At 38.5% G+C, this 14,032-nt stretch overlaps 2 protein-coding genes across 4 annotated transcripts; one reads left to right on the forward strand and one right to left on the reverse strand.

Moving 5' to 3' along the window:
* Window positions 1-669: 669 nt before the first annotated feature.
* Window positions 670-8,256, forward strand: LOC137715591 (transcription factor BHLH42). 2 transcript variants are annotated; one of them, XM_068454931.2, is made up of 7 exons: window positions 670-1,292; window positions 1,414-1,671; window positions 4,923-5,019; window positions 5,518-5,589; window positions 5,702-6,257; window positions 6,847-7,784; window positions 7,885-8,256. In XM_068454931.2, the coding sequence occupies exons 1-7, from the start codon at window positions 1,183-1,185 to the stop codon at window positions 7,969-7,971; spliced, it is 2,118 nt and encodes a 705-aa protein (XP_068311032.2). In that variant the 5' UTR covers window positions 670-1,182; the 3' UTR covers window positions 7,972-8,256. The 2 variants fall into 2 exon arrangements, with proteins under 2 accessions (XP_068311032.2, XP_088546681.1); XM_088690555.1 differs by having other exon boundaries at window positions 869-1,292; window positions 6,838-7,784.
* Window positions 8,257-8,686: 430 nt separating this feature from the next.
* LOC137715729 (general transcription and DNA repair factor IIH helicase subunit XPD) lies at window positions 8,687-13,535 on the reverse strand. Of its 2 annotated transcripts, none has more exons than XM_068455072.2 (12): window positions 12,874-13,535; window positions 12,471-12,751; window positions 12,147-12,229; window positions 11,640-12,043; window positions 11,142-11,335; window positions 10,792-10,972; window positions 10,543-10,667; window positions 10,214-10,303; window positions 9,993-10,071; window positions 9,827-9,903; window positions 9,603-9,711; window positions 8,687-9,168 (listed from the first exon to the last, which is right to left on the reverse strand). In XM_068455072.2, the coding sequence occupies exons 1-12, from the start codon at window positions 13,405-13,407 to the stop codon at window positions 9,046-9,048; spliced, it is 2,280 nt and encodes a 759-aa protein (XP_068311173.2). In that variant the 5' UTR covers window positions 13,408-13,535; the 3' UTR covers window positions 8,687-9,045. The 2 variants fall into 2 exon arrangements, with proteins under 2 accessions (XP_068311173.2, XP_088546682.1); XM_088690556.1 differs by having other exon boundaries at window positions 9,091-9,160; window positions 12,874-13,491.
* Between the last annotated feature and the right edge of the window lie 497 nt (window positions 13,536-14,032).

Below are 14,032 nucleotides of genomic sequence, written 5' to 3' on the forward strand. Positions count from 1 at the left end.
TTGTTATAAAACATAAACTGGTACATTACGTAACGTATGTTTCCAAATTAAACTTAAGAAATTTCTGGTGACCTTGAAATGAAACTTTAGTATGCCATGTAACACGTTTTGACAAGTGGATGTGGAATTATTGGTAGCTTCAACTTTCACATGCTCATATAATTCTAAACTGAAACTCCAACGCCCAGTCTTTGGCCACCTAATCCCACCTCTCTCCTCTGACCCATAAAAAAACGTCTCACTCTCTCTCTCTCCCCCTCTCTCTCTCTCTCTCTCTCTCATACGTAGAGAAAGAGACACTTAATGTTGCAATCATATGAAGCCACGCGCGCAGGTAGACCGACCAGTCAAAACCCCCCACAATATCGCCAAACTCTTTCCCACTAATGCTCCCTTTCTCTCTCTCCCCCCTAAAAACTCTTCCCATCAGCCATGTCCAACGACCATTCGTATTTCCACTGAATTTTTAACATCCTCACCCTATCTTATAGATGTAATGAACTTATATACCACGGTTATATTATTATCTGAACTCTCATATCAATAATAAATGTTTAATGAAAAAAATTACATATTAGTATATTATTGTTATATAACATCACGATAATAATATACGCGTAACATATAATTTTTTATTTTTAAAAACCAAAGTCAAGAGGTAAAAAAGATGGCATTTCTTGGGATGCAACTAACGTATCTTCCTCAAAGTCATCATCTACCTTTTCACTCTTCTTCTCAACTCCTCTCTCTCTCTCTCTCTCTCTCTCTCTCTCTCTCTCTCTCTCTCTCTCACCTGCTGGTCTGCTTTAACGTTCTCCTCACCTTCTCTTCTCTCCTTAAAGTTCTTCCACCTTTCTATTTTTCCTTTATGTACTCTTCATATATCAGTTTACCTCTCAAACACCAAAGGTGTTTGATCATTAGCTAGCTCTGCAAACTCACCTCCTCCTTTCTGCTGCCTTTTCACTTACCTATCAAACCCAAAATCCCAAAACTGGAACCCCTTTATCTTTTCTCTTAATCCTTAATTTTTTTTGCTTAATCTAGATTTTATTTCATAGAAAAAAAAGGAGAGTTAGGAAAAAACGGTAGCTAGCTTAAGCTCAACTCTCTCTCTCTCTCTCTCTCTCTCTCTCTCTCTAATTAAGACTAGTAGAGGTAGAGAAGGTCAGGTGGCCAAAAATGGCTTTGCCACCGCCAAGTAGCAGCCGCCTCCGCGGTATGTTGCAGGCCTCAGTCCAATCTGTTCAATGGACTTACAGTCTCTTCTGGCAAATCTGTCCCCAACAAGGGTACGTCTACCTAACCCAGAAACCCTACCGTACCTTCAATTTCATTTCATTTTAATTCATTAATTCTTCAAGAAAATTAATTAATAAATGTAATTATTATTCATCATGATGAATACATCAGGATCTTAGTATGGTCAGATGGGTACTACAATGGAGCCATCAAGACGAGGAAGACGGTGCAACCAATGGAAGTGAGTGCCGAGGAGGCGTCACTCCAGCGGAGCCAGCAGCTAAGAGAGCTCTACGACTCTTTGTCTGCTGGAGAGACGAACCAGCCACCGGCACGCCGCCCTTGTGCCTCCTTATCCCCGGAGGACTTAACCGAGTCCGAATGGTTCTACTTGATGTGTGTCTCATTCTCCTTTCCCCCCGGCGTCGGGTAAGCAATTAATAGCACCTCATTATGCTTCTATTTAATTACTTGGCTATATAGATTTTCACGTTCTCTTCAATCCCTGCAAACTTCTTCAATTTTTAATAATTCCTGACAAATATATTATTGCTTTTTGTGGTGTAAGTTCAGTGCAAAACTCTGCAACTATTAGTAGAATTTTTTTTATGGTAATGTGAATATTCAACGCTTTTAATAATTGTTTCACACAGCTGTTATGTAGCATACGTAACAAGTAAAATTTAGTTAAAATGCTTCCTTAATTTACAAAATATAATGAGAAAAAAAAACCCTATCAATGTTGCTATTATTAACTTACAGTGGTTATATGGGGGGTGGGGGGGAACTTACAGCGGTTATATATCCTCATCTTGTTTCGTTCCCAAAAGCTTGAGATATATACTTGAGTACTACACATTAAAGATGAATATTGCAGAATTACTGTTTTGATGTGCCATAATAACTACACACACTTTCTCCTAACACATATGTGATAAATATTTAGGGGTATTGTCCAAGGCTGTCTACATTTTAAGGGTCCTGTGCGAATTTAATTGAAATTAGCATCTTAGTCTTACTAATTGAATAATCTCCGATTGCTATGAAATCATAATTTACGGTTCATCCGTAAAAAAATGGATCTCGTCTAAAAGAGAGATGAAAATACCATTGTGTTTGTGGAAGAAAGCAATTAATGCATGAGTTAGTTTTTTGTTAAAGAAAAGTAGAAGAAAATAATACACAAGTTTTTTTTTTTCCTAGAGAAAAGTGAAAAGTTAATATATTAACTATAAGTTCCACTTAATCAATTGTAATATAGATAAAATCTTAGGAACTTTAACGAAAAGTTTACAGTAAAAAGTCAATCATGATATTATTCATTTTACCCTTTATTTTGTCCTTATCGTTCAAACTCAAAGTTTTCAAACTCTTTTCATTAGTTTTCCTTAAAATCATATGATAATTTTTCTTTTCAATTAAAAACTTTTTTATTAGAAAATTTATACTCATATGTAATACATAGGAGGATAAATTTTTTTTTGAAACCCCTCATAAATTATGGACTCTGTGCTTGCATACCCTAATACCCCATTTGGTATAATCAATCAGTACTAACAACTGCTGCAAATAAAAAGCTCACCTTCCGCCGGTGTCGTACTTATTGTGGTTGATGGATTTAGTACTTGGTATAGTTGCATGCATGAGTACAAACAATGCCCTAGGTTACCTGCCAATGACATTTATGATATTTGACAAATACTCTTAAATTTGCTTAGATAGACAATAGGACACTGTATAAGTTTGTGTAAACAGCTGGCAGTGAGATATAATCATATGAGTGTGGTAAATGTGGGTGAGCCAAAAATTGTCGGGAACTGTAACTTTTCCAAAGATGAAAATAATTATCTACAAATGTAAGGCTGTAGTTAAGCGTGAAAGAATGCATCTTGGCACATGTGAATCTCTCGTTGACGTAACACCGCCTCCTCGAATATCTCTCAGGCAAACTTTACAAGCCCAAACAACTTCTCTAAATCGAGAAATTTTTAGTTATGACGGGAACACAGATGGTACATCACGTGTTTTTATGTAAGTAATGAAAAATTTTAGTTTTTAAGTTATTAACCTTTTAATACACACAACCTATCATTTATATAAAGACACGTGGTGTACCACCTCGTGAGACCGTTACACTGAAAAATATCTCCTCTAAATCCAAAGTACCCCGTCGTTGTTAGTTTAGTGATGTTTTGTTTGTTTGATTTTGCTTTGTCTCTTTGTATACATGTGTGTCATACATATACACAACAATACGATACACATGCAGAAAATATTGACATGTCTGTTCTTGAAGTCCGTTTCAAATAATACATAATACATATATGCGAGCTCCTTTTTAGCATGGATCCTATATATTCTACTGTAACGAAAACCCTAACGCTAAACTTTAAGGTAAAACAAGATCCCTGCTAAAAAAACTGCTCCTATATACTTTGCGCTAAGTAACCAAACTTCAATATTCTTGAGGTAGTTTTTTCTGTTTGTTACGTAAATAAAGCATTTGATCATCGTGATATTCTTCTTGCATTTTCTGTAACTGCACTACTTATGGAATTCTAGTCTGTTGAGGAGTTAATGAAGGACAGTTTGCTTAGATACGTTTGTTAAATTTTTTACAATTTTAAGATTGGAAACTGCTTAATTTAGAGACTGGTGGGGGAATATATTCTCATATTCTGGGACTCTGCAGAGGGATTTGGCTATTTATAGATGGAGTGAATTTATATAAATTAAATTTTTGACGTTGAAATATCTAGCTAGTTATCACTTACTTCTTCACCTGCTTCAGTGGGATGGAAGCTACTTGTTTGGGATAACAGACAATCAAATGTGTTCATCAATGCCAGACACACAGCCTAAGGAGAATCTGTATTATTCTCTCGTGTGGGAGTAGGTCAAATAATGTATCGGGCCCGTACTCTTATGCCCCTTCTTAAACCCACTGGATATAAAACGACGTGCTTTTTCAGATATAAGGAATTACTGCAGCTCTCTAGTTCTAGGTCATGGGCTTTAGAGATGCCTTTCGGCACCCACCACATGCAGTAGCACTCAACTTAATTTGTTGCTACATGTTTACACTCTCATCTTAATTTTTGGTTATCGAATCGAATGAATAGACAAAAATTAATAGGGTGTGTAGAAAGTAAAAATGAGCATGTAGAAGGTAAAAAGAAGTGTGTGGATGACACAATACCTCATTTCTATTATTTAACTAATGAAAATCCATAAAATAGTTATATAAAATCATTTTAAAATGCTTTGAAACGCTTCCAAATAATTAAAATTGTTAGAAAAGCAATCGGTAGTGGTTTCTAAACAGGTGCTTCATTCAAGTAGCACTTCAAGTACTTTTTTAAGAATTATTTAGGTTTTTATTGACATAACATGTTTGTAATAGAAGTTCTTCCAGTAGGAAATGGTATGAGCTTAAGTGATGTTCAAAAACGCATTTTCAAACGAGACCTAAAGCTAGCAGTAAGCATCCCTCACCCTAATGTATAGAGGCCTGCCTATTTACTTGCACTAACTGAAACATTACCGTTTATGTGTAACTACCTCTTCATCTTTCAAAGCTTCGTATAAGCATACAAAGCTAGCTATTTACTATATGATTATGAAAGGATAATAATTTAAATGGTTGATTAAGGAAGATTTTGATATGCGTACGAACGTAGGTTGCCAGGTAAAGCATACGCAAGGCGGCAGCATGTATGGCTCACGGGTGCAAACGAGGTCGATAGCAAAACCTTTTCCAGAGCTATTTTGGCAAAGGTACCATCTATACTAAACAAAGCCAACCTCTATCTCCTTTGTGCAGCTTTATGAATACAATACTGTATTGTAAAACTAGCTGGCCTCAAATCCTACCTAGGGAGTAATTCCACACTCTATATCTGTTTTTGTTATCATGTTTCCTAAATTATTATTAAATAGTTTGGTAAAAGTAAGCCATCGAGATTAGCCTGATGGATGTCATGCATCACGTAATTTAGGTCCAGAGTTTGAAATCCGCTAATGTGTATGAGAGCTTGGCAAAGTAAGTACCCATAATGCAGACGTAACTTAAATCACTATATGTTAGAATAGTGTACAGCCTCATTGTGCTTAATTTTGAATTCGAACTTTTTAGATTAGAGTAGTTTAGAACGTTATGCTTAAAAATAAAACTAAGTACAATGGTAACGTCTTTCCATATAGTGTTTAATGAGATTATGTCTTCACTTATTAGGCATTATAAACTTAATTGTGTTTCTTTGCATGACTCTACAGAGTGCTCGTATACAGACTGTGGTGTGCATTCCTCTTCTAGGCGGCGTCGTAGAGTTTGGCACCACAGAGAGGGTACGTGATAATTTTTGTTTTTTTTGTTAGTCAAATTAAAAGGTCACCTTATTTATGCATGTTTAATTATGTATTAAAATATTTTGTTATTGTACGTATTAATTTAATGTAGGTTCCAGAAGACCACGCCTTCGTCCAACGCGTCAAAACCTTCTTCGTTGACCACCACCACCCTCCACCCCCAAAACCCGCCCTCTCCGAGCACTCCACCTCCAACCCCACCACCTCATCCGACCACCCACATTTCCACTCCTCAAACCTCCTACCCGCCATGTCCACCGACCCTCCTCTCAACGCCGCCCAAGAAGACGAAGAGGACGAAGAAGATGATAATCAGGAGGAGGACGACGAAGCCGAGTCCGACTCCGAAGCCGAAACGGGCCCCAATGGTGGAGCCGTGGTTCCCGCCGCAAATCCTCCTCAGGCTTTGGCCGCAGTTGCCGAGCCAAGCGAGCTCATGCAACTCGAGATGTCAGAAGACATCCGGCTCGGCTCCCCTGACGACGCCTCAAATAACTTGGACTCTGATTTCCACTTGTTAGCCTTAAGTCAGTCTAGGAATCCAGCTGATCAGCAGCGCCAAGCTGACTCGTATCGAGCCGAGTCAACCCGGCGGTGGCCGTCAGTACAAGAGCCACTGAGCAGCGGCCTTCAACCACCGCACGCAGGTACTATAAAAGTTAGTAATTAATTGGTATACCCTTCTTTTGTTTTGTTTTTTTTACTTCTTAATCTTAATAGAGTAAAATTTAAAATCAACAATTTATAGACATTAGTTTCCTTTAAAATGCAGGAATTTCAATATATCATGAACAAAGTATTATAATATATGTATTTAAATACTTTAAAACAATTTATAACTATTTATATTATGATAACACCTTATATTATGGTGTACCAAAGTGTGCTATACATTGAAAAATTCGACGCGCTGCAGCGATCCCTGAAAAACTCTTCCTTTCTCGGGATTGTACCACGTTGTCTGAACGAAAAAAGACAAAACCCTAAGGCAAAAGTTCAACCTGTATGCGTGGTTTTCCTAGCCACGTGAAAAAACTGGCCAATTTGCTCCTTTGATTTCATATTATATTTGGATTAGGATCAAAGTTTCAATTAACCTTCATAAAGTTCAATGTTAAATGTTGAATTAAGTACTTCTTAATCAAGCTTTCAACCTAATCATTATTATAACTAATTGTTTGTTTGTTGGTATTTTCTTGACAAATTATTGCAACCTAATTTGTTTAGTGTGTTCAGGACCCCTAGCGTTAGAGGAGTTGACAAATGATGACACACATTACTCGGAGACGGTCTCCACCATACTCCAGGGACAGTCGATTCGGTGGACGATGAATTCGTCCACCGATTATGCAGTTTGTTCGACTCAGTCAGCTTTCGCCAGGTGGTCGAGCCGAGTTGATCACCACCTCCTTATGCCGGCCGAAGGCACGTCCCAATGGCTTTTGAAATATATCTTGTTCAGTGTACCGTTCCTTCACTCAAAATACCGTGATGAGAACTCGCCAAAATCTCACGAGGGTGAAGCCTCCACTCGGTTGAGGAAAGGGACCCCACAAGACGAGCTCAGCGCCAATCATGTGTTAGCGGAACGACGACGTAGAGAGAAGCTTAATGAGAGGTTTATTATACTAAGGTCGCTTGTGCCTTTTGTGACAAAAATGGACAAGGCTTCCATATTAGGGGACACAATCGAGTACGTGAAGCAACTGCGTAAGAAAATTCAGGATCTCGAGGCACGTAACGTGCCGATGGAGGATGATCAACGGTCGAGATCATCCGGGGAAATACAAAGGTCGAGTAGTTGTAAAGATTTGCGAAGTGGACTCCCAGTAGTAGAGCGGACACAGGCCGGCCACGGGTCGGAAAAAAGGAAGTTGAGGATTGTGGAAGGAAGTGGTGGCGTCGCCATTGCTAAGCCTAAAGCAATGGAGGACTTACCACCTCCACTGCCGCTGCCACCACCTCAGCCAGAGCCGTCACCAACACCTATGGTGACGGGAACTTCTCTAGAGGTGTCAATAATCGAGAGTGACGGGTTGTTGGAGCTCCAATGCCCTTATAGAGAAGGGTTATTGCTTGATGTGATGCAAACACTTAGGGAGCTAAGAATTGAGACCACGGTTGTCCAGTCCTCATTGAATAATGGGTACTTCGTAGCTGAACTGAGGGCCAAGGTACGTAATTTATGTAGTATTTCACTTTCACCATGCAATATTAGTTAATGAGAATTATTTTTCTGATTTTTTGACATTTTTTTAATTTCATTTTTTTCAGGTGAAGGATAACGTGAGTGGCAAGAAAATAAGTATTACGGAAGTGAAGAGGGTGATAAATCAAATTATACCTCAATCTGACTCTTAATCCGGTATTGGTTGTGTTTGTGTAAAAATCTGCAGGACGATTTAGGGTAAGCAGTTTGTGTACGTAATTAAAGAGTTTTGGAGGGGGAAAAAATTGGAAAACAAAATATTCTGATTGGTGTTTATGGGTCATCAGTGCTACTTACTGTACAATGTTAACTAGAACATTTTTTTTTTCTTTCTTTTTACCAATTGGTGTGTATTGTTTATTCCCCTGTATTGTAATCTAACAAAGTGTATTATTTCTGAGACATTTGGCATAATCTAAAAATCATTATATCTTTCATGTTTTGTTGTTGTTGCAAAGTCCTTCGTATTCCATTCGTCATATACCCATGCTATGAACTTATAATGTGTTTAATTCTGGCAAGAGGCGTGTATTCCAACTAGTTAAGAGCATATTCTATTGCACTCGAAGTCTTGAGTTTAAATTCGCCTTCTCCTAATCAAATGGTCTACAATCGAAGCAATTAACAACACTCCCAAACCATCATTCTACACCTCTCCAAAAATGTCATTACACGAGGAGTGAACGTCTTGGAGTGCTGACGATAGTATACAACAACAACCAAATTCTATCTTACTAAGTAAGATCAACTGTATGAATCCTTGCGCACGGTTTTGCGCTCAGTCTTCCGTTAGCTCCAAGCATCCATCTAAAATATACAAAAGTTATGCAAAAAGGAAAATTCATGGGGAACCAATCCGCGTAGAAATGAGGATAAACAGCTAGAACTTTTATAAACTCATGGTCATGGTAAACATCTAATAACTAGTCAAAACTGAGGTTCAAAAATTGTAGCTCTAGCCATAATTTGATCATGAGAAAGACAAACGACAAGCCAAAAATCTACACGACTATGAATTTGTACAGCATATTTCAATCCTGAAACCCGGAAAATCGAATTTGAGTGAAATTTTTATCGTAAGGCTGTGCCATGCTCCGGTAGGTAACTGCTCAGATCATCGATAACAAAATCTCCTAAGTTGGCCAAACTCTTCCGTGCAGGACTGATAACTGGCCAACGACGAACCAAAAACCCACAAACCGCGACACAGCTTTCAGGCAGACTCCTTAACGCAGCAAATCATTAGCAATGCTTTCGCCCATCTTCTCTAAGTCTTCTTGGGATAAAAGGGTTTTCTTACCGCTGCCGCCACCAACCTTATCATATGGTTGAGCCATCTTCCTAAGGAACTGTTTTCAAGATAAGAAAAGATTTAACATAGCAAAAGATAAATCGCATGCAATTCTAATCAACTGCCAGAAGCTTCAACAAGGTGAAAGTTCGATTTTATCATCATAACACTGGGTGATTCTGGCAAAAAAAGGAAACTAAAAACGCTTGGTATTTTTAGATATTTTTCTGACTCAGTTGAAAAAGTAGCAATCGCACTTCGTCAGCCCAAATAAGATGTGTTTCAATGCTTCGGTTTTGATCTTTGGGTCCCAAAATCATCTAGCACAGTTCTAAAGGGATGGTTTACTAGGTCACAACAGACTGGTAAAACAATCGATGAACGACTCGCAAGGAAAACGACAAAAACAAAGTCTAATAGACATGCATATTTCAGGCTAATCAATAAACGTAATAAGATAGTAGAAATATGTGATAACAAATAAGGACAAACCTCTCGTGCTATATGCAGAGCCATGTCCGTGCTCAAGTTCAGATGTGCATCACGTAAATGCGACAGTATCCATCCAGGCAATTTGGATCGCTTGTCATGACGGCTATATCTGAAGTTGAAGTTAAGCATCCAAAAATCAGTGCCTAATGTTGAACTAGAGCTTCCAGTAGTGAATTCATGATATTGGAATTCAACTGATAAAAACAGAAAACAGGAACACAAACCTTTTGTCAGCAAAAATCATCATGCCATAGTCCGCTTTTGACCGGATGACTCGGCCTACACATTGAGCTGCTTGTCTCTGCACCATACAGAACCCAAAACGTTTAGAAAACGTGTCTTAAAAAAGCAAGTATTTCTTATACGTTATGAAAGGCACTGCAATGATACCAAGGCATCAAACGTCAAAAAGTCTCCTTCCTTTATTTGAAAGGTATCCCGCAAGTATTCCAGCCGTGCAAGCAAAATCCTGCGAGAAAAAGTATGTCAAGCCACAAACGTAAAATTTGTTTCAGTCCAACAAAACCCCCAAACACTAAAATTTAAAACATGCAGAAAATTTGATTCAAAATACCCTTTTTCAATAAATAAAACAAAAGAGATAAACTCACTTGCTTAATGTGTACTGGAAAGGAATGCCAAACATGATCACCAATCGTCCATAATGTCGATCAAAGTCTATTCCTTCAGCTACTTTTCCTCTGTGAAAGTACATACATAATATTACTCATGAGAGAACTGTGTCACCTATCAATTGTAATATTGAAAGTTCTGAAATGTGTGTGGCATGGAACAATGGATAGCTTTCTAAATATGACAGCGTACACAAATAGCAAAAGGGTACTCCATCCTTTTTTTTTTCCTTTTTGTGTGAAGGGCACTCCATCCTTTTTATTTTAATTGCATATTAATAATAAAAAATTCTGAATGTTTATGTTACCTGGCAACAGACAAGAAGACAGCACCCCTCCCACAATCACAAGCCTTACGATAATTGTCAAGAGCCAAGGTAGTCTCTACCACATCTTGGGTCTCAATGAAAACAAGCTTATGCTGCATTATTTCCTACGACAATTGGAGCAGTAAGCACCTTTCTGAAAAACCAACTTCTTCGAAAACTTGGAGAAGAGGACAAAGAAAGGGTCCACATATACCCAGGAAAAGCAAGAGACAGAGATAGCACAGTTACCTTCAAAATTCCATTTTCATTCCAGCTATTGACTATCATATCCATATAAGAGTAACTGACAAAAAAACATACAACCCCATCTGGAACAACAGAAACCATCTCCAGCAGCAACCTCCCATAGTTCCTTACTACGCCAAGATCACTTCTCATATCATATTTGGTACTTACTGGAAGCTGATCACTGAAATTATATCCGAGAGCAACCTTTAGATACTACCTAATAGGATTAAATGCTAAATATAATAGGCAACTTATGATATGATAAGAACAATAAAGTTTACAACTCCCCTACTACAATGAATCAAGAGAAATGAAATGTAAGCACAGAAAAACTTTTCTGATGTTTATACCTTCCACGGGTGAGAACCATTGGGCATATGCAATCTCTTGTTAATGACATAGTAAAACTTCGACTGACGACAGGATGGAAATTAAGAAGACGGGGGTAGAGATCAATCGGGCTCAATGTTCCAGATGTAATCACAACTGATTGAAATCTATCAAATACAGGCTTTATGGCAAGTGAAGCATCATGACAGCAAAGCTGGAATACCAAATATGAAAAGACTAGATTAGAACTGAAAACAACTTCAGTCCATCCATTACCAAAGCAATATAAGTAGATCAAGCAAAGGCAGACACTCTTACAGTAAATATGCAAGGGAACATATTGCAGGAAGATTTTATAATAACCATCACATCATTAGTTTCAATAGAGTGGACATAAAATTTTAAAAATTGTTGAAAGTGGTGTAATATGTTTAACCAATTGTTCAATTTTCAGATATCAATCAATCTTCATTTGTATTAAAAATGTAATTTGAAAAGAAAAAAACACGAAAACTAACCTGTAAAACAGGATCAGGAATGTGTGGCATTCTCTCATCAAATGGTTCAATTATAACAGAGAATCCACGAGTGTATGTTCCCACAAGTGTCGCAAAGTCGCAAATCGTTTGAATGTGTAAGAATTCATCTGTGTCAGTAATTTCCAACGTCATCATTAGTGAGTGTAGGCGATCATAACAAAACTTCAGAGTTTTCTGGTCAATTCCAGCTTGTGTACTGACAGTGGCAACAAAACTAACAGGGCCTTCCTTCTCAACATTCTCGGTTTCGAGACGGCCTTCCAGATGATTGACCAATCTTCGTAACACATGCACAAAATGGTCTGCTTTACGAATATTTCCAGGCACAGCCTCCTTCAGAATATCATCAGGTAGAGCAGGATTTTGAAGCCAAGTATCTGTGACTGCATATGCAGAAGAAATAACAAGTTATGAGAACTCGAGAAATCATCAAGCAAAAATTAAGTTTCAATGGAAGAAAATCATGGGAATGAGCAATCAACATACTAGGTAGGTTTCCTCCTTGTGCCAAACCCTCAACTAGCCGGTTGTATTCTTTACGCAATCTATCTGCATCAGTGGCCTTGAACCTACCTACCATGTCAAGCAAATGAATGAAAATCTGTATTAAACGTAAGAGCCCTAACTAAGAAAGCTGGAAACAAGCCTATCTAGGAATAATCTTAGCCAGTACTTTGAACAAACCCTGATAAAATAAAAAGAGACGGATAAGTGATGCAATGCGTAAAGCCCCCTCAAAATTACGGAGCTGAGAGAGTTTGAATTCAACAAAACCATAACCAATCATTTCCAAACAAAAGAAGCACCTACCTTTCAATGTCATGCTGCATCTTACTGAGATTCCTCCTGGCACCCTCAATTGTCTGCCTCCTCACGCTAACACTAAGCGCTTCGATGCACACATTATCAATGTTATGAGCCTCATCAAACACCACAACAGACTCCTTTTGCATTTCCTTGGAAATAATCCCAGCCACTTTAGGATCAAGCATGTACTGATAACTATAAACCACCACATTCGAAAACTGAACCATATGCCTCGCCAAGAAGTAGGGGCACCACCCTTTCTGCTTCCCATACGCCCTCAAATCCTTAATTTTCACACAAAACAAACCAACCCAATTGCAATCACTCCATTCCGAGAAAACATAAACAAAATTTTCAAAACCCAATTCAAAGAAACTAAATTTTCAAAAACCCAATTGACCAATACCTGCAATGTATAAACCCCAGGAGGCAAAACAGCTCCAGACCCAGCTCTCTCATACTCCTCAAAAAACTCACAAGTCGGCACATTTGGGTTTTCCGCCGCCAAGTTCCTGACCCAGCTGGCAGTCAATTTCCGGCACGCCGCATCCACGGAATCCCGATTCTCCGCCGCCAACACCGTCGGATTAACACACAGATTCTTCCTCGACGAAAGCCCCACCGCCAAGATCTGGGCCTGCGGACCCAGATGCTTGACCTGGTAATTGTGGAGGAGCTTGAGCTCGGCGAGCGTCTTCTCCATCTCGTGAACCGTGCGGGTGCAGTAGATTAGCTTGACGGGGTTTTGGGGCTTGGACAGAGTGTAGGAGGTGATGAGAGAGAGGAGGGCGATGGTTTTGCCGGTGCCGGTGGGCATCTCGAGGAGGCAGTGGCCCTTGGCGTCGAGGGCGCGCTTGAGCTCGAGCATGTAGGCGTATTGCTCCGGGTATATGTGGTCGTACGGGAAGTAGACCGTCACGTCTTCTACCTGGAACTTCATGGTTTTTGTCAGGTTTTGGGTTTTGGCTCCGACTGAGACGGAGAGGGACGGTGGCTCTGGTTTGTATGGAGACGTCGGGTTAGAAGTCCGGTTGTACGATGGGCTTTAATCCATATTTTTTATGGACTCTCTCAACGGCCAATGTAAATGGGCCCAAACAAGGGGAATGATATATATGTGAAGGAAAACTAACGAAAAGTTCAAAAAAAAATTTAGTTTTAATGAAAAATAATAAATAAAGGTATAGTGAATAATACCAGATAAAGGAAAAAATGTGGTTTTTCGTTAAAAATGAGCAGTACCTAATTTGTTTCGTTAAAACTCCCTATATTTGACGTAGTGCACCATAATTATGGTAAAATCAACAGTCAAGATTAACATGAAGTACACACAAAGTTAAAAAGAGTGTGTTGACATCATTATTCTCATTTTATTGATTCAGGACGTGACGGTCGGTCTAGCTATTCCATGAAAGGCATTCTCCCAAATAATTTTTTTGTATTAAGTCGCAATAAATATTTAAAAAAAATTATAAACTTATCGATTTATAAAAAAAATTATTGTCAAAAGTCGACAAATAGTATACACACGAGGATTTAGATTATCTCCGAATCTTCTCATTGGA

Source organism: Pyrus communis, chromosome 3, assembly GCF_041283825.1.
Source record: "Pyrus communis isolate YQ-2024b chromosome 3, ASM4128382v1, whole genome shotgun sequence".
Taxonomy (NCBI): Eukaryota; Viridiplantae; Streptophyta; class Magnoliopsida; order Rosales; family Rosaceae; genus Pyrus; species Pyrus communis.

Bases quoted from the DNA above. Each gene is read 5' to 3' on its own strand.
- LOC137715591 (XM_088690555.1), top strand. From the start codon at position 1,183: ATGGCTTTGCCACCGCCAAGTAGCAGCCGCCTCCGCGGTATGTTGCAG. The intron at 6,258-6,837 runs GTACTATAAAAG...TAATTTGTTTAG, and splicing joins CCTTCAACCACCGCACGCAG to TGTGTTCAGGACCCCTAGCG. The intron at 7,785-7,884 runs GTACGTAATTTA...CATTTTTTTCAG, and splicing joins TAGCTGAACTGAGGGCCAAG to GTGAAGGATAACGTGAGTGG.
- LOC137715729 (XM_068455072.2), bottom strand. From the start codon at position 13,407: ATGAAGTTCCAGGTAGAAGACGTGACGGTCTACTTCCCGTACGACCAC. The intron at 11,336-11,639 runs GTTAGTTTTCGT...TTGGTATTCCAG, and splicing joins TTCCTGATCCTGTTTTACAG to CTTTGCTGTCATGATGCTTC. The intron at 9,904-9,992 runs GTATCATTGCAG...TGTATGGTGCAG, and splicing joins TTTTGACGTTTGATGCCTTG to AGACAAGCAGCTCAATGTGT.